General features: G+C 39.1%; 1 protein-coding gene across 1 annotated transcript in view; it reads left to right on the top strand.

Moving 5' to 3' along the window:
* Window positions 1-21,193, top strand: part of STON2 (stonin 2) — a 171,563-nt gene extending 150,370 nt beyond the window's left edge. The window contains exons 10-16 of the mRNA XM_019551141.1: window positions 1,531-1,735; window positions 3,629-3,693; window positions 8,214-8,289; window positions 8,838-8,971; window positions 10,605-10,925; window positions 13,490-13,579; window positions 16,546-21,193. Of these exons, the coding sequence (XP_019406686.1) occupies window positions 1,531-1,735; window positions 3,629-3,693; window positions 8,214-8,289; window positions 8,838-8,971; window positions 10,605-10,925; window positions 13,490-13,579; window positions 16,546-16,653 (999 nt within the window). The 3' untranslated portion in view covers window positions 16,654-21,193. The remainder of the gene's footprint in view (window positions 1-1,530; window positions 1,736-3,628; window positions 3,694-8,213; window positions 8,290-8,837; window positions 8,972-10,604; window positions 10,926-13,489; window positions 13,580-16,545) is intronic.
* The last annotated feature ends 721 nt before the right edge of the window (window positions 21,194-21,914 follow it).

Genomic DNA, 21,914 nt, shown 5'->3' with positions numbered 1-21,914 from the left:
CTGAAGCCGGCCCATCACAGATTTGCTCCTTGAGGATCTTCTCAAAGAGTTTCCCTAGGATTGAGGTAAGACTGACCGGCCTATAGTTGCCCGGGTCCTCTCTTCCCTTTTTTGAAGATGGGGACCACGTTAGCTATCTTCCAGTCATCTGGCACCTGGCCTGAGTACCACGAGTGCTTGTAAAGCCGTGCCAAGGGCCCTACAATAACCTTAGCTAGCTCCCTCAACACCCTGGGGTGCAGAGCATCTGGACCCACTGACTTGAACATGTCCAGCCCCTCCAGAAGCTCTCCAACCCATTCAGAGAGCTTCAAATTGATTCAGACCTTTTAACTGGTCCCCGACTCGATTCAGAGATTTGGCCGCCAAATCTGGCCAAATCTCCTCTGAATTGAGTCGGCACCTGAAGTTTTGCTTAGCCCTAGTACAAACCAGTTTTCAATAGTAGATTGGGGGAGGTGGGGGAAGAACTTGGGGTGGCTTGAGTGCCTCGGGTTTATGCTTTTAATACAGGATGGAGGGTGTGGGGGTGAATCCTGAACTCTGTTACCTTTTAAGAAAAGACAGGAGTGTTGCAGACAGAAGGAGACTGTTGTCCTATGAAATGGGTCCTTTGTTTTATAGGGGAGAGAGAAGACAGGTTGGAAGGGAAGGATTTTGTTTGTCTGTTAACTACATTAAAGTGGGTTTTCACTGCAGAAAAAAAGAATAGGAAAAGGTTGATTGGGTGAAGAGAGAAGAAAACCAGGGTCTGGAAAGATTTATAAAAGAAGGGCACTATAGTTAAGACTTGAGATGAAGATTCCTGGTTTCTTGTAGGCTGCTATAAAGAAAAGATGATCTTGCAGCCTATGCCTTTATATTAGGTGAGTAGCAGCCACAGCATCTCTTCTGAAAGTATTGTGCTTGGAGGCTTGTTAGCTGCGGTCAAAAGTTAAAGTATCAAAAAGGCCCTGATATCAAGAATGTGGATACTGTGTTGAGGGAAAGCCTATAGATGCTTCTACATAGCCATTATTCTTTGTTCTGTTGAGAGCTTCTGATGAAGGCTTACCAGATGAGTCCTCTTCCTTGAGGCTTTAGGTCTTCAGAAGTTCTAGAAAAATAGGTTAAAGCAGCGTTACTGAAGATCCGTTCTTCTGGATGAGAGGAAAACGAAAGAATGGAGGTGCATGCGGACAACCGAATAAAATCATTTTACCTAGAAGTGGAGCCTCCATGTTATCTCTGCTTTCTTGCTTTTTCATATGTGGAGTTGTAATAAAGATCTTTCACTCAGGGTAGAGAAGATGTAGTCTCAAAGTTAAATTGACATTTTAATTCCCATAACTTGTTCCTTTTATTCTTTTTATTAATTTGCCCTAGAGAAGGGCATATCCCTACCTTATGTATGTATAAATGATCAATGGCAGAGTTTTTAATATAAGGGATAAACAAGAACCAAATTTAACTACATAAATTTAGCAAAGTTTTCATTTAACGAAGTGAAAATTACACCCATGTGTTACACTTTTTTTTTTCTCAAACCAGCTGTGGGAGAACAAGCTGATGCAGTCCAAGGCTGTAGATGGGTTTCATTCAGAAGAACAGCAGCTTTTGTTGCAGGTTCAGCAGCAACAGCAGCAACAGCAACAGCAGCATCACCACCACCACCATCATCCTCAACCACAACCACAGCAGACACTGCAACAGCAATCCCAGCCACAACAAGTCCTTATTCCTGCATCCCAGCAAGGTTAGGCTGAATTACTAATATATCTGAAAGGCTCTAGTTAAAACAGTTTTAATAGGAGAAACTAAATCTAGGGGAGGATAAAGTCTTTGAAGCTTACTTTTGTCTCTGTAGATGAAGTTTTCAGTATATTCCCTTTTCTTTCTTGTATTGTTTGCCAAGTCTCACATGGATATTTTTTTTTTTTTCAAAGCAATGATTTTTGTCTTCTATTATGATGATGTAAATCCCAGTGGCATTTGCAATCCTACTATTACAAGCAAGCTGCCTAAACCATATTGTTCCAATTATCGCTCAATCCTTTTTATCAGAAAAAAATATAAAAATTGCATTTTTTTTTTTTTGTACAGAGCTGACCTAATCCAGCCCCAAACAATGTTGCTGTAATTGCATGAAGTCTTAGTTTTGCCTTTACCTCTTCAGAAACCTGGATATGTATTTAAGGAAAAACAGCTTTTTCTCCAAAACTGAACCTGAAAACTTAAGTTGACCTAGCTTGGGTCAATCCCACAACTGGAGCAGTACTGTATATCAATGATTCTCAACCTTCATTAAACTGGAGACATCCCTCAGAAGATGCCAGCTTTTAGTTTTCAGTCACGTTGCTACAGCGAAAGCAATTCTTCTATTGTACAATGACACCCCCTGCCCACATGTCAGGATGTCTCTAACCCTGTGGATTTGTATTTGAAAACTGGGTTTATTTTGTAGGTATTGGCACACCTAGCGTGCTGATCTGGGATTTGCTGTTGTATGTGCATTTGAGAGAGAGTTCAGTAAGGAGACAGATTTGTTCTAATGATCAGACAAACTATTCTAAAAATCGTATAAAACATCAAGTCTGTGGAAATAAGTGGGGTATTGTAGACCATATTGTTTTATATACAGCCTCTTAAGAGCGAGCCATGACTTCCATATTAAAATTTCTGTGTTTAAAAATGCACTGGCTAACTTGTAAGCCCAGCTAGTTGTACATGTATAGGAGTGTGTTTTGAGGAAAGATGCTGTCAAATTTGACAGTATATCATGTAAATAAACTTCGCATTAGATTTTACCTTAAGTATCTAAGATTTTTAAAGCTGGATCATATTAGTTTTAAGTTGGGTGGAGCAAATACTTATACCCTGTTGTATAAAAACAGCCTAAAACTTTCTACATAAAATGTGGCAGAGTCTACAGTATGCTGTCTTAACGTTATGATTTTCAGCAAAATTAGTGTTTTCTGTATTGTGGAAATTCCTAGTTTATGCATCATTGTGCTAGGTATGTATCAATACAGAAGAACGTGTCTGCTCTAAAGCGGTCACAACCCAAAGTATAAGCAAATCCATGCATCTGGGTAAAACATTGGTATATCCATTTCATATTATATTGTCCATTAATAGAAGGGATCTCCTATCTCTTTAAACCTTGAAGCAAAATGCTGAAGCTACTTGATTATCATCGTCTTCCTGGGAGCAAGACCAGATTGGATAGTTACAATTCCACTTAAGGACATTATGATCACTGCCTTGTTAAACATTTTTTTTAAATCTTAAACCTAAAATCCCAGAAGTCACCAGTAATCACAGATGAATTACTTGTGTTTGGAAAATGTTGGGTGATGGGTGTGCCCTCAAGTTCCCTAAAGAAGTGTCAGAGCGAGGAAGCTACTGAATACTGTCTGGATCTAATTTGGATAGCCATCTCTCCTCTCCTTTTAGGACTTCTGGCAGGTCATTTTGACAGTCAGACCGTACATACGTGTGCATGTCTAGCAAGTATTTCATGGTAAAGGGCATATAGCACAACAGTACTTCTGACTGCTTCTTGTTTGTCCTTCTTATGACCATGTTTCAGAATTGATTCTATCCAAATTGCATTGAGTTGACACTGGCTTTTTTGTTTTGTTTCTAGCACCTCAGCAGCAGGTTCTTGTGCCAGATTCCAAGCTGATACAGCACATGAATGCATCGGGGATGGTAAGAATTTAAAGTAAACCTTGAGTAGGCTAGTGTTATGTAAGATGGTCTGATTAAATGGTAGAGAGAAAAATCTGGTATGAGTCATCTGAAATGTAAAAAAAACCCCAAAAGATACTGCACAGCTGAATGCTGTCTGAGTTGTACTGCTTTGCTGACAGCACAAGCTATTTATCCATGGCTTGCTTTGTCAACAGGTCTGGAGTTTAGCTTGATCCTCTGTAAATATAGATTAGACTAAGAGTGGTTTGGGGTCAGACTAACACTGGTGCAAATCTGTATGGTGTTGACTTTTTCAAATACAGACAGTCCCTTTGTTAACATAGTACAAATCTTCTGATGTATTTACTAGATGCAGGAAGGTCGTTCTGAAACAGTGTAAATCTTAAAGTCATCATAATTTACTCTGTAGGAGTTTGAATCAACTTTTCTGATCATCATTTGTTTTGACTCCATAAAAAGTTCAATCTAACCATTTACACATTATTTACAATTAATATTTTTCCCATTACTTGACATTAAGTTTGGTCTGTAATTCTGTAGCCCAAGATAACCAGACCATAATTTATGTCAAATGAACTTAGTTCAGTCTAAAATGGGGTGCTAGAGAACATCAGCCGGTGATCTGGACACCCTCATTGTATATACAAAAGCACAGTAAAGAGAACTGAATTATTAATCAAATTAGCAGTTGGTTACTAGCCCATCACCTGATAGATTACTAATCTTCTCTTAAGATCTTAGTCCCACTTGACTAAGCAGTATGATCAACTGGAGGCTGCTGATCACTGCTTTATTTTCCATGTAAAAAAACAATGGATGAAAGCAGAAAGATTATTTCCATGCCCCTGCTGCTGTGTGTTGATTTTTTTTGTTTTGTTTTTTTTCCCCTAGCTCTTCCTGTCCAGTCATACCTCACAGAATATAAATGGCTGTCAAAGCATATGCTCCCCCTTAATAAAAGTTGACATGCTTTACTGTAAAGGACAGCACAGAATTTGTATAGCTAGTGCTTAAAATCTGTACTAGCTAGTGCATAAAATAAACACTAGATTCAGAAACTTGCTTTTAAGAAACAATCTGTCAGAGAAATTCAAGTTATCAGACATAGTTTAGTAACTGTAAAAGTAAAGGACAGCTCACATTTTTCTTTGGTAAGGAGGATGAAGGGTTGGTGGGAAAAGCTGTAGCTTGCTTCAACTATTACTATTTGGGAGAGTCTAAGGAACAATTGCATCAGTCTGTTAGTAAGATTTCTTAAAAACAAGACAAACACAAAACACACCCTGTTTTATACAATAATAAAGTTTTAAATCCTTTTCTCTCTTTATTTGCAAGTTTGTAAATCAACATGAAAGTAGAACAACAACCTGAAGCACTTCACATACTGCTACAAATGTTCTGCCTAAACTCAAAACTAATATAGTCTAGTAGAACTTAAAAGCTATGCAAAGCTTCAGTTTGACTGCATTTGATCTATTCTGACAGTCAACCTATGCATGGAATGGTTCTGACTTCCTTCCTTCCGAAATGCTTGTCTTGGAATAAAATACAAGAACTTATTTTGGGTCTCGACTCAGTTTAAATCCAGGAAGACTCTTATAGATTTCATAGATATTAGGACTGGAAGGGACCTCGGAAGATGGAATCCAGCCCCCTACCCCAGGGACAGGAAGTTAGCAGGGGTTTTTAAGCTGTTTTACGCATACAATCCCACCCAATCACCATCCCCCAGCTCTTCCTTTAAACTCTTCACAAGTTGGTGAGTCATTTCAGGCTAATTTCCAGTGAGGAAGGACCTCCAAAGGAAAAAGCCCACCATCTCATTTAGTGGTGGGCTTCTTGTCCATTGCAGCACAGAAGCTGATATCTTGCAATGGCAAGGATCTCGTCTCAAATACAGAAGTGCAGGGAGGTAACAAATGCAAGGACTGAGGCCAGAAGGGACATCAGCCCTATTGCCTGAAAGTGAAGTGAAAGTCTACTTAAAAAAAAAAAAAAAAAAAAAAAAATCAAAACCTCTATTAAGTATCTGGAGCCCAAAGCACTGGCGGGCCATGACGGTAAAGCCTAGATGGCAATTTTAAATCTTCTGTGAATAGCACAAAGCATTCACTAAGGCAGACTCAGAGGGGGCACATATCCCTGGTCCTGTATTGGCCTCTAATCTGAGAGCAAAGGAGAACACTCAAAGCTTAAGAGGATTGGTAAGTCTAAGGCTACCCCACAGCCCTTGTGCCAGTAGTTTTATATAAGGGCTCAGTTCTCCAAGCCCCAATGTCTCTGCCTCTCTGACACTTGTTCCCAGTGCCCCACATGAGGGTCCCTTGCCCAACTAATGGAAGAAAATATCAGCTCCCTAGTATAATGCATCAGCCAACAGCTCAGACCCACTGGGGCCACCATTCAGCATGAGGTGTAAGTAGGTGGTGAGCAGGACAGCAGGGAACTGTGGGGTCACCCAAGGTCCATACTGGAGCTGCTTATCCTGATGCTCCAATCCCTTGGCTTCATCTGTCCTGTCTGGGGGAAGCAGCTCCTGGGGCCTTCTGGTGGCTCATCTGGACCTAGCGTCCACTGCTTGTTTCTACACTGCTTCCCATCTACCCACCCATTCCAGACCCTCCATCTTCCCACACATTTTCCCATCTGTCTTGCCTATGTGTCTGGCTGTCTAGCAGTTTGTCTGTTTGTCTACCCACCTCTACCCATGCTCCATTTTTTTTTTTTTTTTCTGTGGGTCAGTCGGCCTGTCTGTAATCACATTGGACATGCCATATTTGTTTATAGACAGCTGCGCTGTTCACCCTGTCTCTCTAACTGACTGTTTCTCCCTGCTCAAGCCTTTAATGCAACTCAAGTACCCTGCTTCAGTGTCATGGAGACTGGGGCAAATGGCTGGAAGCCCAGATATTGAGAGTCGAAGGTTATAGCAGAAGCGCTCGCAGCATGGCCATGTGAAATTCCAATGAGACTGTATTCTGCTAAATACCTTGTCACAAGGAGAAAGTACAATTTGGGTGTTAGTTTATTTTTTTTAGACTACTTTGAGATTTTTTTTTTTCAGCATTTGTTTGACAGTTTAAACTAAAAGGAACTAAATATGTATACACATCAAAGATGTATGCCCACATCTGGGTTCTTAGTTATACAGTGGACCTCTAAGGTAAAATTGAACCTTATGATAAATACCTGTCTTGTTTGTTTATGATGATGCTAAAATAGTGGCCGTGAAGTACAAATGCAAGTTCTTTGATTTCTAAATCTCCATGCAGTAACTTGAGTACAATATTAGGATTCTTCTACAAGTTCTTGAGCAGTCAACTCTAAGCTTTGGTTCTTTTTTCTTTTGTATTCTGATAACATATCCAGAGAGGTTAGTCGGTCGTTCTTGGAGTGTGGACTGCAGAATCCTAATGCCAGGCTCTTTCATACCATATTTTTATTAAACTAATGTAAGACATTGATTAGAGGACCTCTTTTTTTTTTAATAATTCTTTCTGAAGGTGATGCATTCTTCAGTACAGAAATGAGTTTGCATGCCCATATGCTTTTGGCTTAAAAAAAAAAAAGTCAAAAAACCCAAGGCTGAACTGATTCAATCTTTGCAGGTTAGTTTAAGCTGCATAGATTGAACTGATAAGCAAGTGAACAGACATTCACTCTGATTCTGGAAAATGCAGCCCCATGCCTGCAGTGTCCCAGGCCAAAAGCTGGGAGGCGGGGTGGGTGCTAGAACACATCTCCTTGCTCTGCTGGAGCAGACAGCTTGGACCAAGGCTAGCCTGCCCACCTTGTGAGGGGGTATTTACAGGGATGGTGCAAAGCATCCTGGGATCCTAAAGGACTGAGAGTTGACTTGAATCTGGAAGGGATCTGAGACCAGAAGCTTAATAAACTAGCTTAACCTAGATCCATTAAGTGTGTTATTGCATCCATCCAGGCTTGTGTTAAACCAGTTTCAGACATCTTGAAAGTGGTTTATATGCACTGAACTTCTGTTGTGTTGCAGACTTGAAGCAGTTTCTGATCACTTGCGCTAGTTTATATGTAATTTCTGTCCATATCCTTTGACATTTGAAAATCCTTCTCTACATAGTTTAAACTAACAACAACAGAATCTAATAACTCTTTAATAAAGGCATGTTATGATTTATATATATTTTTTACAAGAAAATATTATGTTCTGCTACTTAACAGCCAACCAGAAGGGAGAGCATAGTTGAATTAAACTTTTATCAGAGCTTGCTAACCAACAGAATCCTGTCTTCTTGTAATGCATACAGAATCAAGGGAGAAAAATAAAAGCTAATAAATGTGAAATTGTACTTACAAAGTAGTATAATATGCATATGCTAACTATTGATCATGTCCCTTTTAATAACATAGGTACTCATGAATAAATGTTGGTAAACATCCATAGAAATTATGGATGTTCTTTTAGTTTTCAACTAGTATTTTATGACATGAAGCATTGTTGTTAATATTGATAGTTAAAAGCATATTTTCTGACGTTTCAGAGTGCTGCTGCTACTGCAGCTACTTTGGCTTTGCCTGCTGGTGTGACTCCTGTTCAGCAAATACTTACAAATTCAGGTAACTACTATAGCAGTAATTGGATTTTGGAAAACTTAATTCATTTACAAATTTGTTTTATTTCATGTAGAACTTTCTATAAAAATATTTTCTTCATATCTTGCAGACATGGTTGGGTGTTGTAGACCAGGTTTGGCTGGTGTGCCACAAATTAGCTCTGCACCCTCAAAGTGCGATTCTGGTCCCCTTCCTCTGCCCAATCTCCTGCTTTTTGCTTTATGCTCCATCTGTGATCTCCTGCTGTACTGCCTGTGCCCTCTTATCTCTCCTGTGCCACACAGAGGCTGCCAGTGCCAGTTGTGACACTTATGCCATAGATTGGCCACCCTTGCTGTGGACTGTCTCCTTGAGAACTTTCATTTGAAGCAGCAGTGTGTTTAAGTGTTCAAATAACTTTTTAAAATTCTCAACTTCTTCTCATTCGTGGAATAATAAATTGAAGTTTTTGTTTTTTTTTCTTAGCACTTTCTCCCAGAAACCTGCTTCTAAGCATAATATAATTTTAGATGTGGATATATACATTTTGAATAATTTTATTTCCATTGCAGGCCAGATCTTGCAGGTAGTTAGAACTGCAAATGGAGCTCAGTATATCATTCAGCCACAGCAGCCAGTGGTTCTACAGCAACAGGTTATACCACAGATGCAGGCTGGTGGTGTACAAGCACCTGTCATACAACAGGTAAAGCGACATTTTTGCGTAAGTTGGCTCCTAACAAACCAAACCTTGCAAAAGTTGTTACAGTAATTCTTTTGTTGTCTGCATTTTGAGAACGTGTGTGTGTTCTTCTGTCTAAAATGCATTACAAATATGCCAGTACTGACTCTGAAAATTGGAAAATACTGCATTAAGAAATGGGGAACTTTATACTGAATTTCTTAGGAGTTAAATTCTATTGAACTTCTCTGAAGGGTCTTCCTACCTACCGTATGCAGTGTTACCAATTAAAAACTAAACACTTGTATCAAATAACATTGGTTTTCATCCTCCTGATCTTTAAATTGGTTTCATGTGTCTCTTCCTTCCAAGTTAATTATGCATGTAACCTCTTGAGTATAAATCCTTGTGGCAAATAACTAAGCAGTCAGTGTAGGTTTTTTTTTGTTTTTTTTTTTTTTTAAAGCACTTTTTACTTGTGTGTGTCTAATAAATTTGCCACAGGATAGAATGCACACTTGAGGTTAACAGGGTTCTAAAATAATACCTTATCAAAGGGGAACTGTCACATACTTTGGCCTAAATATTAGGTACATATAAGTTTTTAAATGAGGTATTTTAATAAGATCAGTTCAAATTATTTGAATTAAAACATTTCCCCCCCAGCTGCTTGCAGCCTAACTATTGTAGTTACACACATGCATGAGAATAGGACAATGAAGTCATAACCTTTTTTGCTCCAATTTGTGCCAGTTGCAAAAAGTAAATCTTATAAATAATGAAGGATGAACTGCCTTGTTAAAAGAAAGTTTAGCTTGGCTATCAGAAACGGGGCACAAAAGTGCTTTTACTCTAAACAATGCGACTTGATGGCAGGTTTCAGTTGTAAGCGGTTCTGCTTATAGTACTTGCCTGAATGCTTCTCTGACCTCTCCCAACAATACACTGGTGTAATACAATATATGCAGTACCACCCAGCTTCTTTGCAGGCTTTGATTCCTTAGCCCCCTACAAACATGAGGATGTGTGAAGTAGCCAAGGGGTTAAATATAGCCCATCAGGGCGGGTAACCATGTTGCTTCTCCTGATCGGCTATGCAAGACGAATGATGAGGTCCTTCTGAGTGAAGATGTGGCATCCTTTTGAAATAAAACAGCAAATAACTTAGCCGCTTGCCCTTGTTTTGTCAACCTGTCATGAATTAAGCAGGTTGTGAACTTGGACAAATGACCTGGCTTCTACTGTAATACTTTACTTCCAGATCTTGGCTACTTTATACACATGCTCAGAGGGAGGAAGGGGGAGCATTTTAATTAGAGTGGTTTCTGGACAGCTGCTCTAATTAAAGTGCCACAACATCACATGTATTAACCCCCCTGTATGTTTAAAAATGCATGCATTCCATGAGTTTTTAGATAAGTGCCTGGTGGCCACTTTTAAATGCACAGGGACTTAATAGGTGTAATGCTGCACATTCTAATTGGAACGCAGAGCAGACTTGATTTAATTGAGTCTGCTCCAATGCATTCCAATTAAAACACATCAGAGCACATGTATAGGCAGCCCTCGTTTCTCATATGTGCTGGTCAGTCTCAGCTACAACACTTCTGTTGTCAAATATGCACAATGATTTACTTACATTAGAATCTCTTGTCAGGTCTTGGCTCCTATCCCTGGAGGAATCTCCCAACAGACGGGAGTAATCATTCAGCCTCAGCAAATCCTGTTTACAGGAAATAAAACACAGGTCATACCCACCACTGTGGCAGCTCCTGCCCCAGCACAAGCACAGATTCCTGCAGCTGGTCAGCCACAGGCACAGCAACAACAGGCGCAGCCCCAAGCACCCCTTGTGCTTCAAGTTGATGGAGCTGGGGACACCTCATCTGAAGAAGAAGAAGATGAGGAAGAAGATTATGATGATGATGAAGAGGAAGACAAAGAAAAAGATGGAGGTGAAGATGGCCAGGTTGAAGAGGTAAACTTACAGTATAACATAACTAAGGTTTTTGCCCTTTTTGACCTCTGCACTCTACAGGGATTTCATGTTGACTAACTTGTTCACAGTGAACTTCTAAAAAGTTTCCAGAGCTACTTTCCAGAAGACAGTCCTCCATACTGCAGATGGAGCTAGCTTCCACATTTAGGAATAGGAGTGCATGCTTCTGGTTTTATTAAATAGGCCCAGGCTACCAAACTTTTTAGGACTCTTGTCCTAATTTATTCATAATACCACCAGTCTTGTATCTGTGAACTTAATCAGTAGTGATTTACCAGTCTCTATGGAACCCAACTAGAATGGCCCCATTTAAGGATAATTCCCTCTTAACAGCTACTCTGGGATGTCAACTTACCAGTCCTCAGATATATTCAATATATGTTCTAGAGATGTTGTAGAGTACAATTTTTAATAGGAATATTGTCTAGTATCAAACATCTTACAAAATTCTTATTATGTGCAGTTTCCTTTGACCAAATTTCTGTTTTCATCAAGTAGTGATACCAAGTTTTTGACAAGACCTGTTCTCTGGAAAATTTATGTCAACTTGCATAAATTGAGTAATCATCTTTTACTTGATCAATTGAATTCCTTATCAGCTGTTTTTTGTGCTGAATTGATTGTAGGGTGACCAGTGTACATTTGCCCATGTTGTCCTGTGTTTCTTTTGGATATTGGTACAACAGTTGTACTCTGTCAGTTTGTGGAATTTCTGAGAATTATTAAGAAATTAACATCAGAAGGGTGGGTCTCCTCAGCATTTTATTAGTTTAGCCTCATCTGTTCACCCGAGTTGTTGTTAATAAATTGAATGAGCTAGTTCCAGCTCTGTTTATCAGTTAAGATGCTCCTAAAGCACCACCTGAAAGAGTGGAGGAAGTGGGGGCCAACTTTTTTGATAGGCATTCCACAAATTGAGCCCCACACCCTCCTTGAGTGCCACCCAGACCCTCTTCCCTTGCCCACTCTGCCACTCCGCTTTTTGTTTCCTGCCCTATTTGCCATGGTTTAGCCTGCTCCCTCCTGGCTCTGCCACATGCTACACATAAAGATTGCCTGTGCTGCTTGTGGCATATATATTGCAAGCTGGGCACCACTGCTTCAGTGCATCTTTCCCTTATCTGTTTAAAGATTAACTGGCACAGTATTATCAAGAATCACTGCTGTGGGGGATTCAGATTTGCCTCCATTTAATGAGGAAAAACAAGGAGGGAATATATAAGGATGCTAGCCAATTGCCCGTCAAGAATGATGGGGCAGTAGAAGGGTGGGCAGGGATGGAGTGTCGTGTCTCTTCCCCCCCCACCATGCAGCCCCATGTAAGACTGCTGTGTCACTGCTGCCTGCAGGGAGCAGGGCCTTGCCCCTCTGCTCCGCCACCTCCTGTTTGGAATGCTGTTGGAGCACTGATTGGTTGTTTCAGACAACCAAACAGTGCGAAATAAAGCATTACAGACAGATTAAGGCTTTTATAATATTAGAATTTACAGAAAGATTTTTCTCCTGTTCAGTAGATATTAAACTATTTTTAAAATGGTTTTTTGCACAAAAGAGGAATTTGTTGTTCTTCTGGACTGTTCTCAGAGGGGATCAACCTCTCCGTTCTTGGGCAGACATTCTGGTAAAGGTTATAGCAAATAACACACCTATGGGAAGGAACTGGAAGAGCCTGCATAAGGAAGGTAGTCCAGTACTAGATACAAATATCCAGTCCTCCATAATGGAGGCTGGTGTAAAAAAGTACCTATCTGAACTAAGCCCTGTAAGCCGAATTGAAAGTTCATGGCACTTTTGTGCTACTACATGCCAGAGTTACTTTGGAAAATGAAATTTTAGCATGAGTATCTTTTATCTAGTGGTTCGTGAGGGTATTACCTGGCTAATATCCTCAGAGTGGATTTGTGATGCTTTGGTTTTAAGGGCTAGGTACAAACATTCAAAAAGCCTGAGGCAGAATCTATCCAAATTATGCAGTTTTCTGTAAGCAGCATTGTTCAGAATGGTAGTAAACAGAACGTGCTTGCCTTTTCATGGGGGGAGGGGACAGATATTAGACCAGGTGATGCCACTTTTAAACCAGTCTGTGTCAAACTTCCATCTGATCACTTATACTTGTAAAAGTGTAATTTCTGTACCTGGCCAAGAAGGTTATCTTGTGTGTTGATCACTGGGCACAGGCTTCTAAAAAGAGAAAGTTGTAGGTGCCTTAATTTAGTGACAACTGCAGGATAAGAATGGCTGATTCACAAGATACTGCAGCCTAGATATTCTAGTTCAGAAGTGGGGAAAACTGAAATTCCACCTTGGGATGGCTAAAGGCATAAGTGGAATCCCTAAAGGATGCACTCGGGCACAGTGGAGTCCTGCAACAGGCACATCTAAGCGTACTGTTGAGACTCTAACTTTGCAGCTCAGTTTCTTGTTCTGTCCTCATGCATGTAGCCAGAACATAGTTTTGTGCATATAATAAAGATGGCTGTAATAGCTGTAAACTTAATGACTGAGGATTAACTAGTTTTAAACTTTGCAAATTGCTTTTTCAGGAGCCCCTTAACAGTGAAGATGATGTGAGTGATGAGGAAGGACAAGAGCTATTTGATACAGAAAATGTTGTGGTGTGCCAGTATGATAAGGTAAAGTATTCTAAACAATAGCATTAGTATCTTTTTCTCTGTTTTTCACTCTTTCTTTTTTCTTCTTCCCTCTAGCCTCCCTCACTCCCGTTCAAGTCCTATACAGTATTGCCAACCCCACTGTGTCAAAAGTCACAAGATAAACTCTCTTAAGAGATATAGCATATACATCATGAAATGCTATTTCTGATGTGTGTGGTTGGGGGGGGCCTGTGGAGGGAGGGTCCTTGCACACTGGCAGGATGCAGGGTACCGTGGATCAGGAGAGGGGCAGCTGCAGGGCTGTGAGGGCTGTGGCTTGGGAGTGAGGGGCAGACACAGCACCCACCTGGTAAGTGGAGGGGAAGGGGTGGGAGTTGCAGTTCAAGGTCCCAACAGTGAGAGAGGATCCTTAATAGTGTCACCTTCCCTCTTCCTTTGACAGACAGCTCCTAAGCAGAGGCCTAGCTGTAACTTGGTTAAGCTGTGACCCAAAATTTTAGTCACGTTATACTGTCTGCATGTAACACAACAGAATCACTGTGGTGGTAAGAATGACAAATGAGTGAATGCAGCTTTTGGACTAGATCAAACACGAGGTTACTCTAACCATCCTTGGGGCAGATGTGTCTAAACATATTGTAAATCTCAAAATAATCCTAGCCTTAGGGTGTGTTTGTGACACCTCGGCAAAGAGAATGAAGTGTTTTTACAAAAACCTTTGGCATGCCTGCTGAAACCGCTAATGTGTCAGTACTAAATGTGGTTATATTGGATAAATGTAGATGGATCTAAATGTGGACGACTATCCACTGAGACCCTTTAAAGCATTCTACATGGGTGACTAACGGAATGAATTTTGCTTGCTATAAAGCTGGATTTGAAATGGCAGTATGGTGCCTTTCTCTGTTTTGCTCAATTCTGCTGAGCCATTCAATCTCTTATGTAGTAGCGACCTTCTGTTAAGAGCCTTGATCTCAAGGATGAGACCAAAATAAAAAGAGAGCCTTCGGAGTATAATAGAACAGACTCATGAACTCTGTTCAGCTTAAGCAATTGGGGCAAAAGGGATTCACTATTGCAGATTTCCTTCCTTTGTTTGGCTTAAGACTGGGTTAATAAGACCACAGTGAACTGATTACATTAGAAAAAGGATAAAAGTTGTCTTTGTTATGTAGAGACCTAGAAATTTTAATGAATGAGAAACAAATTGGACTCCCCACCCCACCCCAGCTTATGCTTTAAGTGCATGTGCAGTAGTGAAAACAGATAGTTTGCTTGCATAATTTCTCTGTATCTTCTGATGTTCTCAAAGGAATTGAGCTGCCCAGCTCTGGTTTGTTTTTTTTAATTGAATTGGGCACCAGAATAGATTTGGGCCTTGCTATACTTAATCTTGTGAACATTGTTCTCTCAGGTCAGTTTCTCTTTTAGTACTATACTCCCCTTGGGTACAGCTTCAGCCCTGAAATGCATGCATGTATTTAGGTTCAGTTCAGCAAAGGTGAGGTGGATTTGACTCCACTAGAAGCAAATCACTACTTGAACAAGCTTAGTTCCACAAGCATCATACCTGCTATACTGCAGTCAGTCGTATAGGATTACCATATTTCCAGTATCAAAAAAGGATACCTGTGAGGGGGTGGAGTATATAATTAATTGTGGAGGAGGGGCAGTGATATGTATGCTCATGCCCTGCCTCTGCCCCTCACTCCTAAGCCCCGTGCCCTTCCAGCCCTGCTGCCCATGCAGCTCCTGCATGCACACATGCACACTCAGTGCGTCTTATCTGGGAGCTTGCTGGGCCTGTGCACAGAGCCAGTCCCACACTGCTCATCCCCAGGAAAGCAGAGAAAGTACAAAAGCCTGGACACTTGCTCACATTTTAAAAACTGGGCATGAGGGCAGGGAAAAGACATGTCTGGGGAAAGCCTGGACATACGATAACACTATATTTCACTGTAGCTGTCATCTTTATAAATGCTTATTGGCTAGCATACTAATAAAATCCACCAAAAGAAATCTTTCAAGGAAAAAAAATGTTGATTTCTTTGGCAAGATGAGCATTTGAATCTTTGTATAGCAAACTGTTAAAAATTCTACACTTTTTTTTGAGTGAGAACATTTTAATTAAAATGTGACGTATCCGTTCTGTGTGCGCAGCGAACAAATTAAACCAAAATATACAGTTTGATCATTAAGCTTTAGCTATAATCCACATAATTGTCTTAATTGCTGTGTCCTCTCTTGCTTCTCATTTGGGGAGGGAGCACAAACAATATTTTTGGGGAATGTCTGAGTCCCGTGTCCCTGTCTGTGTCTCCTCCTTCCCCCCCCCCCCATCAGCAATGTTTGTGGCTGAATTCCTAAATGGTGCCTGTATTCTCGTCCCTACTGCTAGGGGTATTCCTATTGTTGGTCTGTCTCTTGTACAATGCATACATAGTCCTGGCAAGGACCAAAAAACAAGACTCTTCATTCTCTCGGGAGTATCATCCTCACTGGGGTATAGAGTCAGGCTCCGTCTCTTGTTCTTTCCTCTACAAGCAGGGTTTCAAATCCATCTGGCCCCTTGGGCTGGATTGGTGGTGTGATGCTAGTTTTCAGGTCAAATCAGGTTTGAAGTCCTCCCTGTTCTCCCCCCACCTCCCCTGCCAGATCCAGCACCCATAGCACCCTGGAATCTGTGCAGCACTTTTCCCGCCCTGCTTTCTTCCATACAATGGTTATTCTTGTTTTTGCAGTTCCTGCTGTTGTTAGTTTTTGTATTTTTTGTTGTCCTTTGATTGTTCACCCTCAGTTGGAAAATAAGGTGAAGATTCTGCTAGATATGCAATGATGCTTTGTTGTGGACAACTCTTGTTTGGGACAATTACATCAACTTCTATGGCTACTGATTTCCTTTCCACCTTTGTAAACTTAGTTCTGAGCTGCTGCTGCTGCTTGCTTCTGATGTTTTTTGTTTAATTTTGCTTTTGGTTTTTTAGATCCATAGAAGTAAAAACAAGTGGAAATTTCACCTCAAGGATGGCATCATGAACCTTAATGGAAGAGATTATGTATTTTCCAAAGCCATTGGAGATGCGGAATGGTGAAGTTTTTAAGACAAAGCATAAAACTCCCCCCAAAATTAAAAAAAGAAAGAAGCAAAAGCAGGAAAGGTTGAGACTTGGACGTGCATTTCAACCAAAATTTATCTCTGCACATCAGAAAAGTACAGTATAAACAAAACTACCAGGACAAAGGTAGAGCGTGGCAACATAGACACTACTTCAGTGGGCAAGCCATGGGACTGTAGCAACTAGCATTGTCTGGGAGCTGGTTTTGTGTGTTAGGAATACCTTGATTATCAGTTCTGCATACAAGAACCTACAGCTGGTAATTAGCATGTAAGGCTTTGTCTCCCCTTTCTTCCCCCTGGGTTAAGGTTTTAAAATTTCCTCCACTGATTGAATTCCTTTTTGATATACTAATAATCTGAAAATGCTTTGTGTGTACAAAACTTTGCTTTGAACACTTCCCTTTGATAGTGAAGATGGTCAGAATGTTGCTTAAAACTGTGTGTGCAGGCTTTGTACAGAAGGGTAAGAATTAAGGCGTTTAAATTTTAATTATCTTCTATAAGAAAAACACTTTTTAATTGTACTATGGCCATGTATAATTTTATCTACATATTTTCCTTCATTCCTTCCCTCACTCACCTGTCCTCCCCTCTTTCCCTCCCCACCTCTTTCCTCCAAGAAATTCTTATTCTTAGCAGTTACAAAATGTAATATGATAATTTATACTTTAAAACCATTTTAATTTGAGTGATACCTTGACCTTTTGGGTCTGTATTTTTTTTTCTTTTAGTGTTGAAAACCTATAAATCTTTTTCAAAAAATTGGGCCCCTTGACTCTTTTAAACATACTTTTAGCATTTGATAGAGTGGTTTGGCTTGATGGAGCAGAGAAGAATGCAACGGTAGCTTTTATTTGCTGCTTAAAAGGCCTGTAAGACTCTTCAGATTGAAAACTGCAGGCATTCTGATTGCTTATTATATTCATTCCTTCACTTGCTCAGTACTTTTACAATCCAGGCATCCGTAAATATGGGTGGGACAGAACTCTGAATCTGTGTGTTAGGGAGAGGTTATATATAAGCTTTTAATACCCAGCTGAAGTTCTGCTAATAAGGAGACTGGTTTAGTTATAAAAATACCCCAGAGCTTTTTCTCTCCTTGTATAGTCTTACCAGTAATTTGAAGTGTGCTGCCGTTAATGTCTTTAAAGCCTCTAGTGATGCATAGCTTTATGGCGAATGATGTGAAGCATTGATCATAAATTTTGTCAAGAGTAACTTAATAAAAAGGATGACTTGGTAATGCAGAAATAGTCATCACATACTTAAACCTAATGTAACAGCCTTTGCACTTGCCTATCACAAATGTTGTTTATGAAAAGCAAAACATCTTTTCCTTATGCAATGGTTCTTCTTTCAGATCAGTCTTTCAGAAATTCAGTCCCTCTCCAGCAACGAAGGAGGAGTTGGAAATGTAGCTTTTAAGTCAGACATCTGTGAGGAGGAATGTGAATGCTCTGTGTGGCTCACCATTTCAAGATAAAACTATAATGTTCTCATTGCTTACCTGAAGTAGGGGAGAGGGGAGGGTAAAAACCAACAGAGGAAGCAAGTTTTAACTCAAACAAGAGGAACACTGCAAAGTAGACTCTTTACAACTTTACTTGGCCTTTCTTCTAGTGGAGGATGAAACTGAAATTTTTTTTATTTAACAAAATCAAAAATATTTAATCAGCAGTATATATTAACTGCTTTCATTTTTGCTCTCTACTTATTTTCCAAGTGCATTCATAGTCTCAAATAGCATAGAGGAGATCCACAATATGTAGCAAGAAAGAAAACTGAGTAGTTATGTTTGGACCTGTGGTTTTGCTGTCCTTTAATTCACAGGTAGTCAGGGTTTTGTGTTTGTTTTAGTAATTCACCTGTCTATACATTATTGGCTTTATTACAAGCTTAGTTTCTGATCTTATTAATTCATTACCAACTAAAGCTGTAACCATTTTAGGATACATTTTTGGCTCTGGACTTAAAGGTTTCTCTCTGAATAGTATTTACTTTTTCTTCTGTAGAAAGGAATAATCTTGTTTTGTTTCCATATACCACTATTCATACTTTAAATTGTGTACATCTTCAGTGAAACCAGTTTATTAATTAATAATTTCCTTTGCATCTTCTTGCATCTCCGGGTAGTACTAATGCTGATTTACCAGTAGTTATTTAGCCTTCCAAATGATTTAGAACAAATCCCACTATGTTGCACAGTTGAATCGGTAAAAGTCCTTTAGCTACAGATTCCTGTTTATACTACTGGAACCCAGATTACTGTACAAGATATTTAGTTTCTTCTTGCATCTAGGGTCTTTTGCCCAAGTATTTTATAGTAGAAACTGCATAGCCTTTTATTTATTTTTAAGGAATACTACAGCTTTAAAGGTGACTTTAAGCTTTTCAAGGAAGTTAGAAACCAACTGTATTTGCATGGTATCTTGTATATTAATTGTAAGGTATGCTTGGCAGATGAGGCATTGGTCTTTCAATAGAAGTACCTGTGAAGTTTTCTAAAAGCCAGTCAAACATAAACATACCAAACTGTGCTCTTATTGCTACATCAAGTGTTCCTTTTTTAAATCAGAAAGCACATTTTAATTTTCTTATTGTAGCAGCTTGATGTAAGAATATAGTTTTGCTTAATTTTATTATTGTACTTGAATTTTAATCATGTTTTTAATATTGTAATTGAACAGACAATTTCATTAGGTTCCACAGAAAACCATTCCTTTCAGAGGGCAAGGGATTCCCATGTTCATAGCATTTAAATTATTTTTTTTCTTGAAAGTAGAAAATAGATTTTTTTTTTTCTTCACTTTTTAAATAGTTCAGTATTATTAACGGTTTCAAGAGGGCTTTTGTTTAGATTTGCACAGATAATGGAGCACCTTTTTAAGATGACTAGATGGGGAAAGATAACTTCATAGTTAAATGTTTTAACCATGATGGCTAATGGAAATTTTAAAGAGCAACTGGACAAAGTTCGGAGTCTTGTGCCTTTTTTCGATTTGCAGATATTCCTGTTTTGTCAGCATGGTTATTTTATTGGATTCTTAAGAGTAGACTTCCTACAATGCTTCAATCACAAATCAACATTTTAGCTCTAATTATATTGGCTTTTTAATGTGTGCAATCATTTTAACACATCTAAGTTGAAAAGAAACAAAAGTATGTTGTCTGCTAAGGAGGGTAATAGAGGATTTAGTCTCATAAGGAACTTTATATTGGACTATTTAAATAAAATGTATAAAACTTTATTCCCCCAACTGTTGGTGGTAAGTGGCAAAATTTGAGGTCTCATCCACCTTATTCCTGCATTGCAATCGCAAGCTGCTTTTTCAACAACAGTCATTCCCCTGATTTTTTACAGATCATGATTTTACAAGAACACATTTATGGTCATAGCTTATTCTTAAGGGGATGAGGCTGTTCTGAAGTGCAGTTTCTAGAACAGAGCAAAGAACATACTAAATGTGATGTAACAGACCTTTGTTATAGATGTCTTTCTATTTTTTGCTGTAGTTAAGAGGGTAGAGTAAACTTCTGAGGTCTTGGGTTGTTTTTTTTCCCTTTTGTAAAAGTAATCCTATAATCTGTCTATACTCAGCAGCAATTGTCACCATAAAACACTACCAGAATACAATTCTGTAATTCCAGTGCAGGAGTTAAAAATGAGACCTTGTCTACTAGAGCTTTCTCTCTCTCTCTCTCTCTCTCCCCCTTCCATTTGAAAATTTTTAAAATTTTTTTTTTAATAATTATTATTATAGAATGCAATAATGTTCAGGACCTAGAACAGTAGGTTTAGGGAAATGCACACTGGATGTCTAATGGTCTCTCTTACATGGCTCTACAGTCTTTCTCTAAAGGTTTAATTCACACTGTAATGGTTACAAAAGATGGGGAAACTAGCACATTGTTACATATCTGTCTGGGATTCATAAACCTAGTTCTCATTATTTTGAGTAGGTGAGAAATATGCAGAAACCAGGCCTTTTGTTTCTGGCAGATCAGGTTGCTAATATTTGCACCTTTTTTTCCTTAAGCAGTTAACATAAGGCAGTTGGTTTGGTGGGGTGTTTTTTGTTTTTGTGTTTTTTTTGCAACTCCGTTGGATTGAACATTGAGGAACAAAAGGAACTTTTTTAAACCGGAAGGAACTACCTTGGATTAGCTAGACGTGCAGCCATCCAATGTTACTTGCTCCAGTATGCAATAGGGTACCAATAAAACACGGAGAGGGGGAATATCCTTTTTTGCTGTTCTGAGCTACTATTGTCAACTGCTGTTGTACATATACTGTTATGTGTAAGGGGGTAAATATATTTATTATGTTTGTAAAATTCATTCTGTACAATTGCAGATCAAGGTTGCTCTTCTGTGATATACAGGATATTATGTTTCGAAGGCCATGCTTGGAATACAATTAGAGAACTTAGTATTTTGATGTACTAAGACCTATTTTAAGTTTAATATTTTGCCTTTGCAAAAACTTTAATTAAAGATGTTATTTAAAAAATAAATTTGCCCTTTTTATTTACTATTGATTTGAGCTGCAGTACTTTGAAAGTACTTTCATATCTTGTAATGAAATACTTCAAGGTAAGGAAAGCATATCATTATTTCCTGCCTAGTTGAGTAAAAAATGAATTTGCTGCATAGTGTCTTCTAATTTAACATGGTTCACAATTTTAACAAAAAAAATGCTTTTTTTTCCTTTTAGGTCTGGAGGTTGAAATTTAGCACAAACCCAAATTTAAATCAATCCCTTAAGCAAAGAAAACATGATCCAGATCTCCAGTCTGAAATCCTTAGTCTGCAAAATGGATCTTCAAGACTATAAGAAACTTGGCAAACATGAGTCCACTGTTTCACTTCATTAATGAAGCCCCTATTTCCACCCTAGTCGGTCCATAACTATTATAATCGCTTTGTATTTTGTGATCTAATAACCTTGATAGAATTTTCAAGTCTCTTTATAAGATCAACCATTGGCTTTAATCAGCAAACGGTTAATCAGCAAACTGTTTTTAGTTGTTAAACAATTCAAAGGTCTTCATAAAGAAACGGGGAGATGCACACTGATGTTTAATGGGTGCTCTTACATGGCTCTACAATTTCTCTCTCAAGGTTTAATTCAGACTTTAATTTTAATAGTTACAAAAGATGGAGAAACTAGCACATTGAGGTTGGGGCGGGTCACAGTGAACCAAGTGACTGTTTATGACCCTCTCAGTGTGACTG

This window comes from Crocodylus porosus, unplaced genomic scaffold (genome assembly GCF_001723895.1).
Source record: "Crocodylus porosus isolate Cpor-Errol unplaced genomic scaffold, CroPor_comp1, whole genome shotgun sequence".
NCBI lineage: Eukaryota > Metazoa > Chordata > Crocodylia > Crocodylidae > Crocodylus > Crocodylus porosus.
This window is presented reverse-complemented; position numbering and strand designations above follow the sequence as displayed.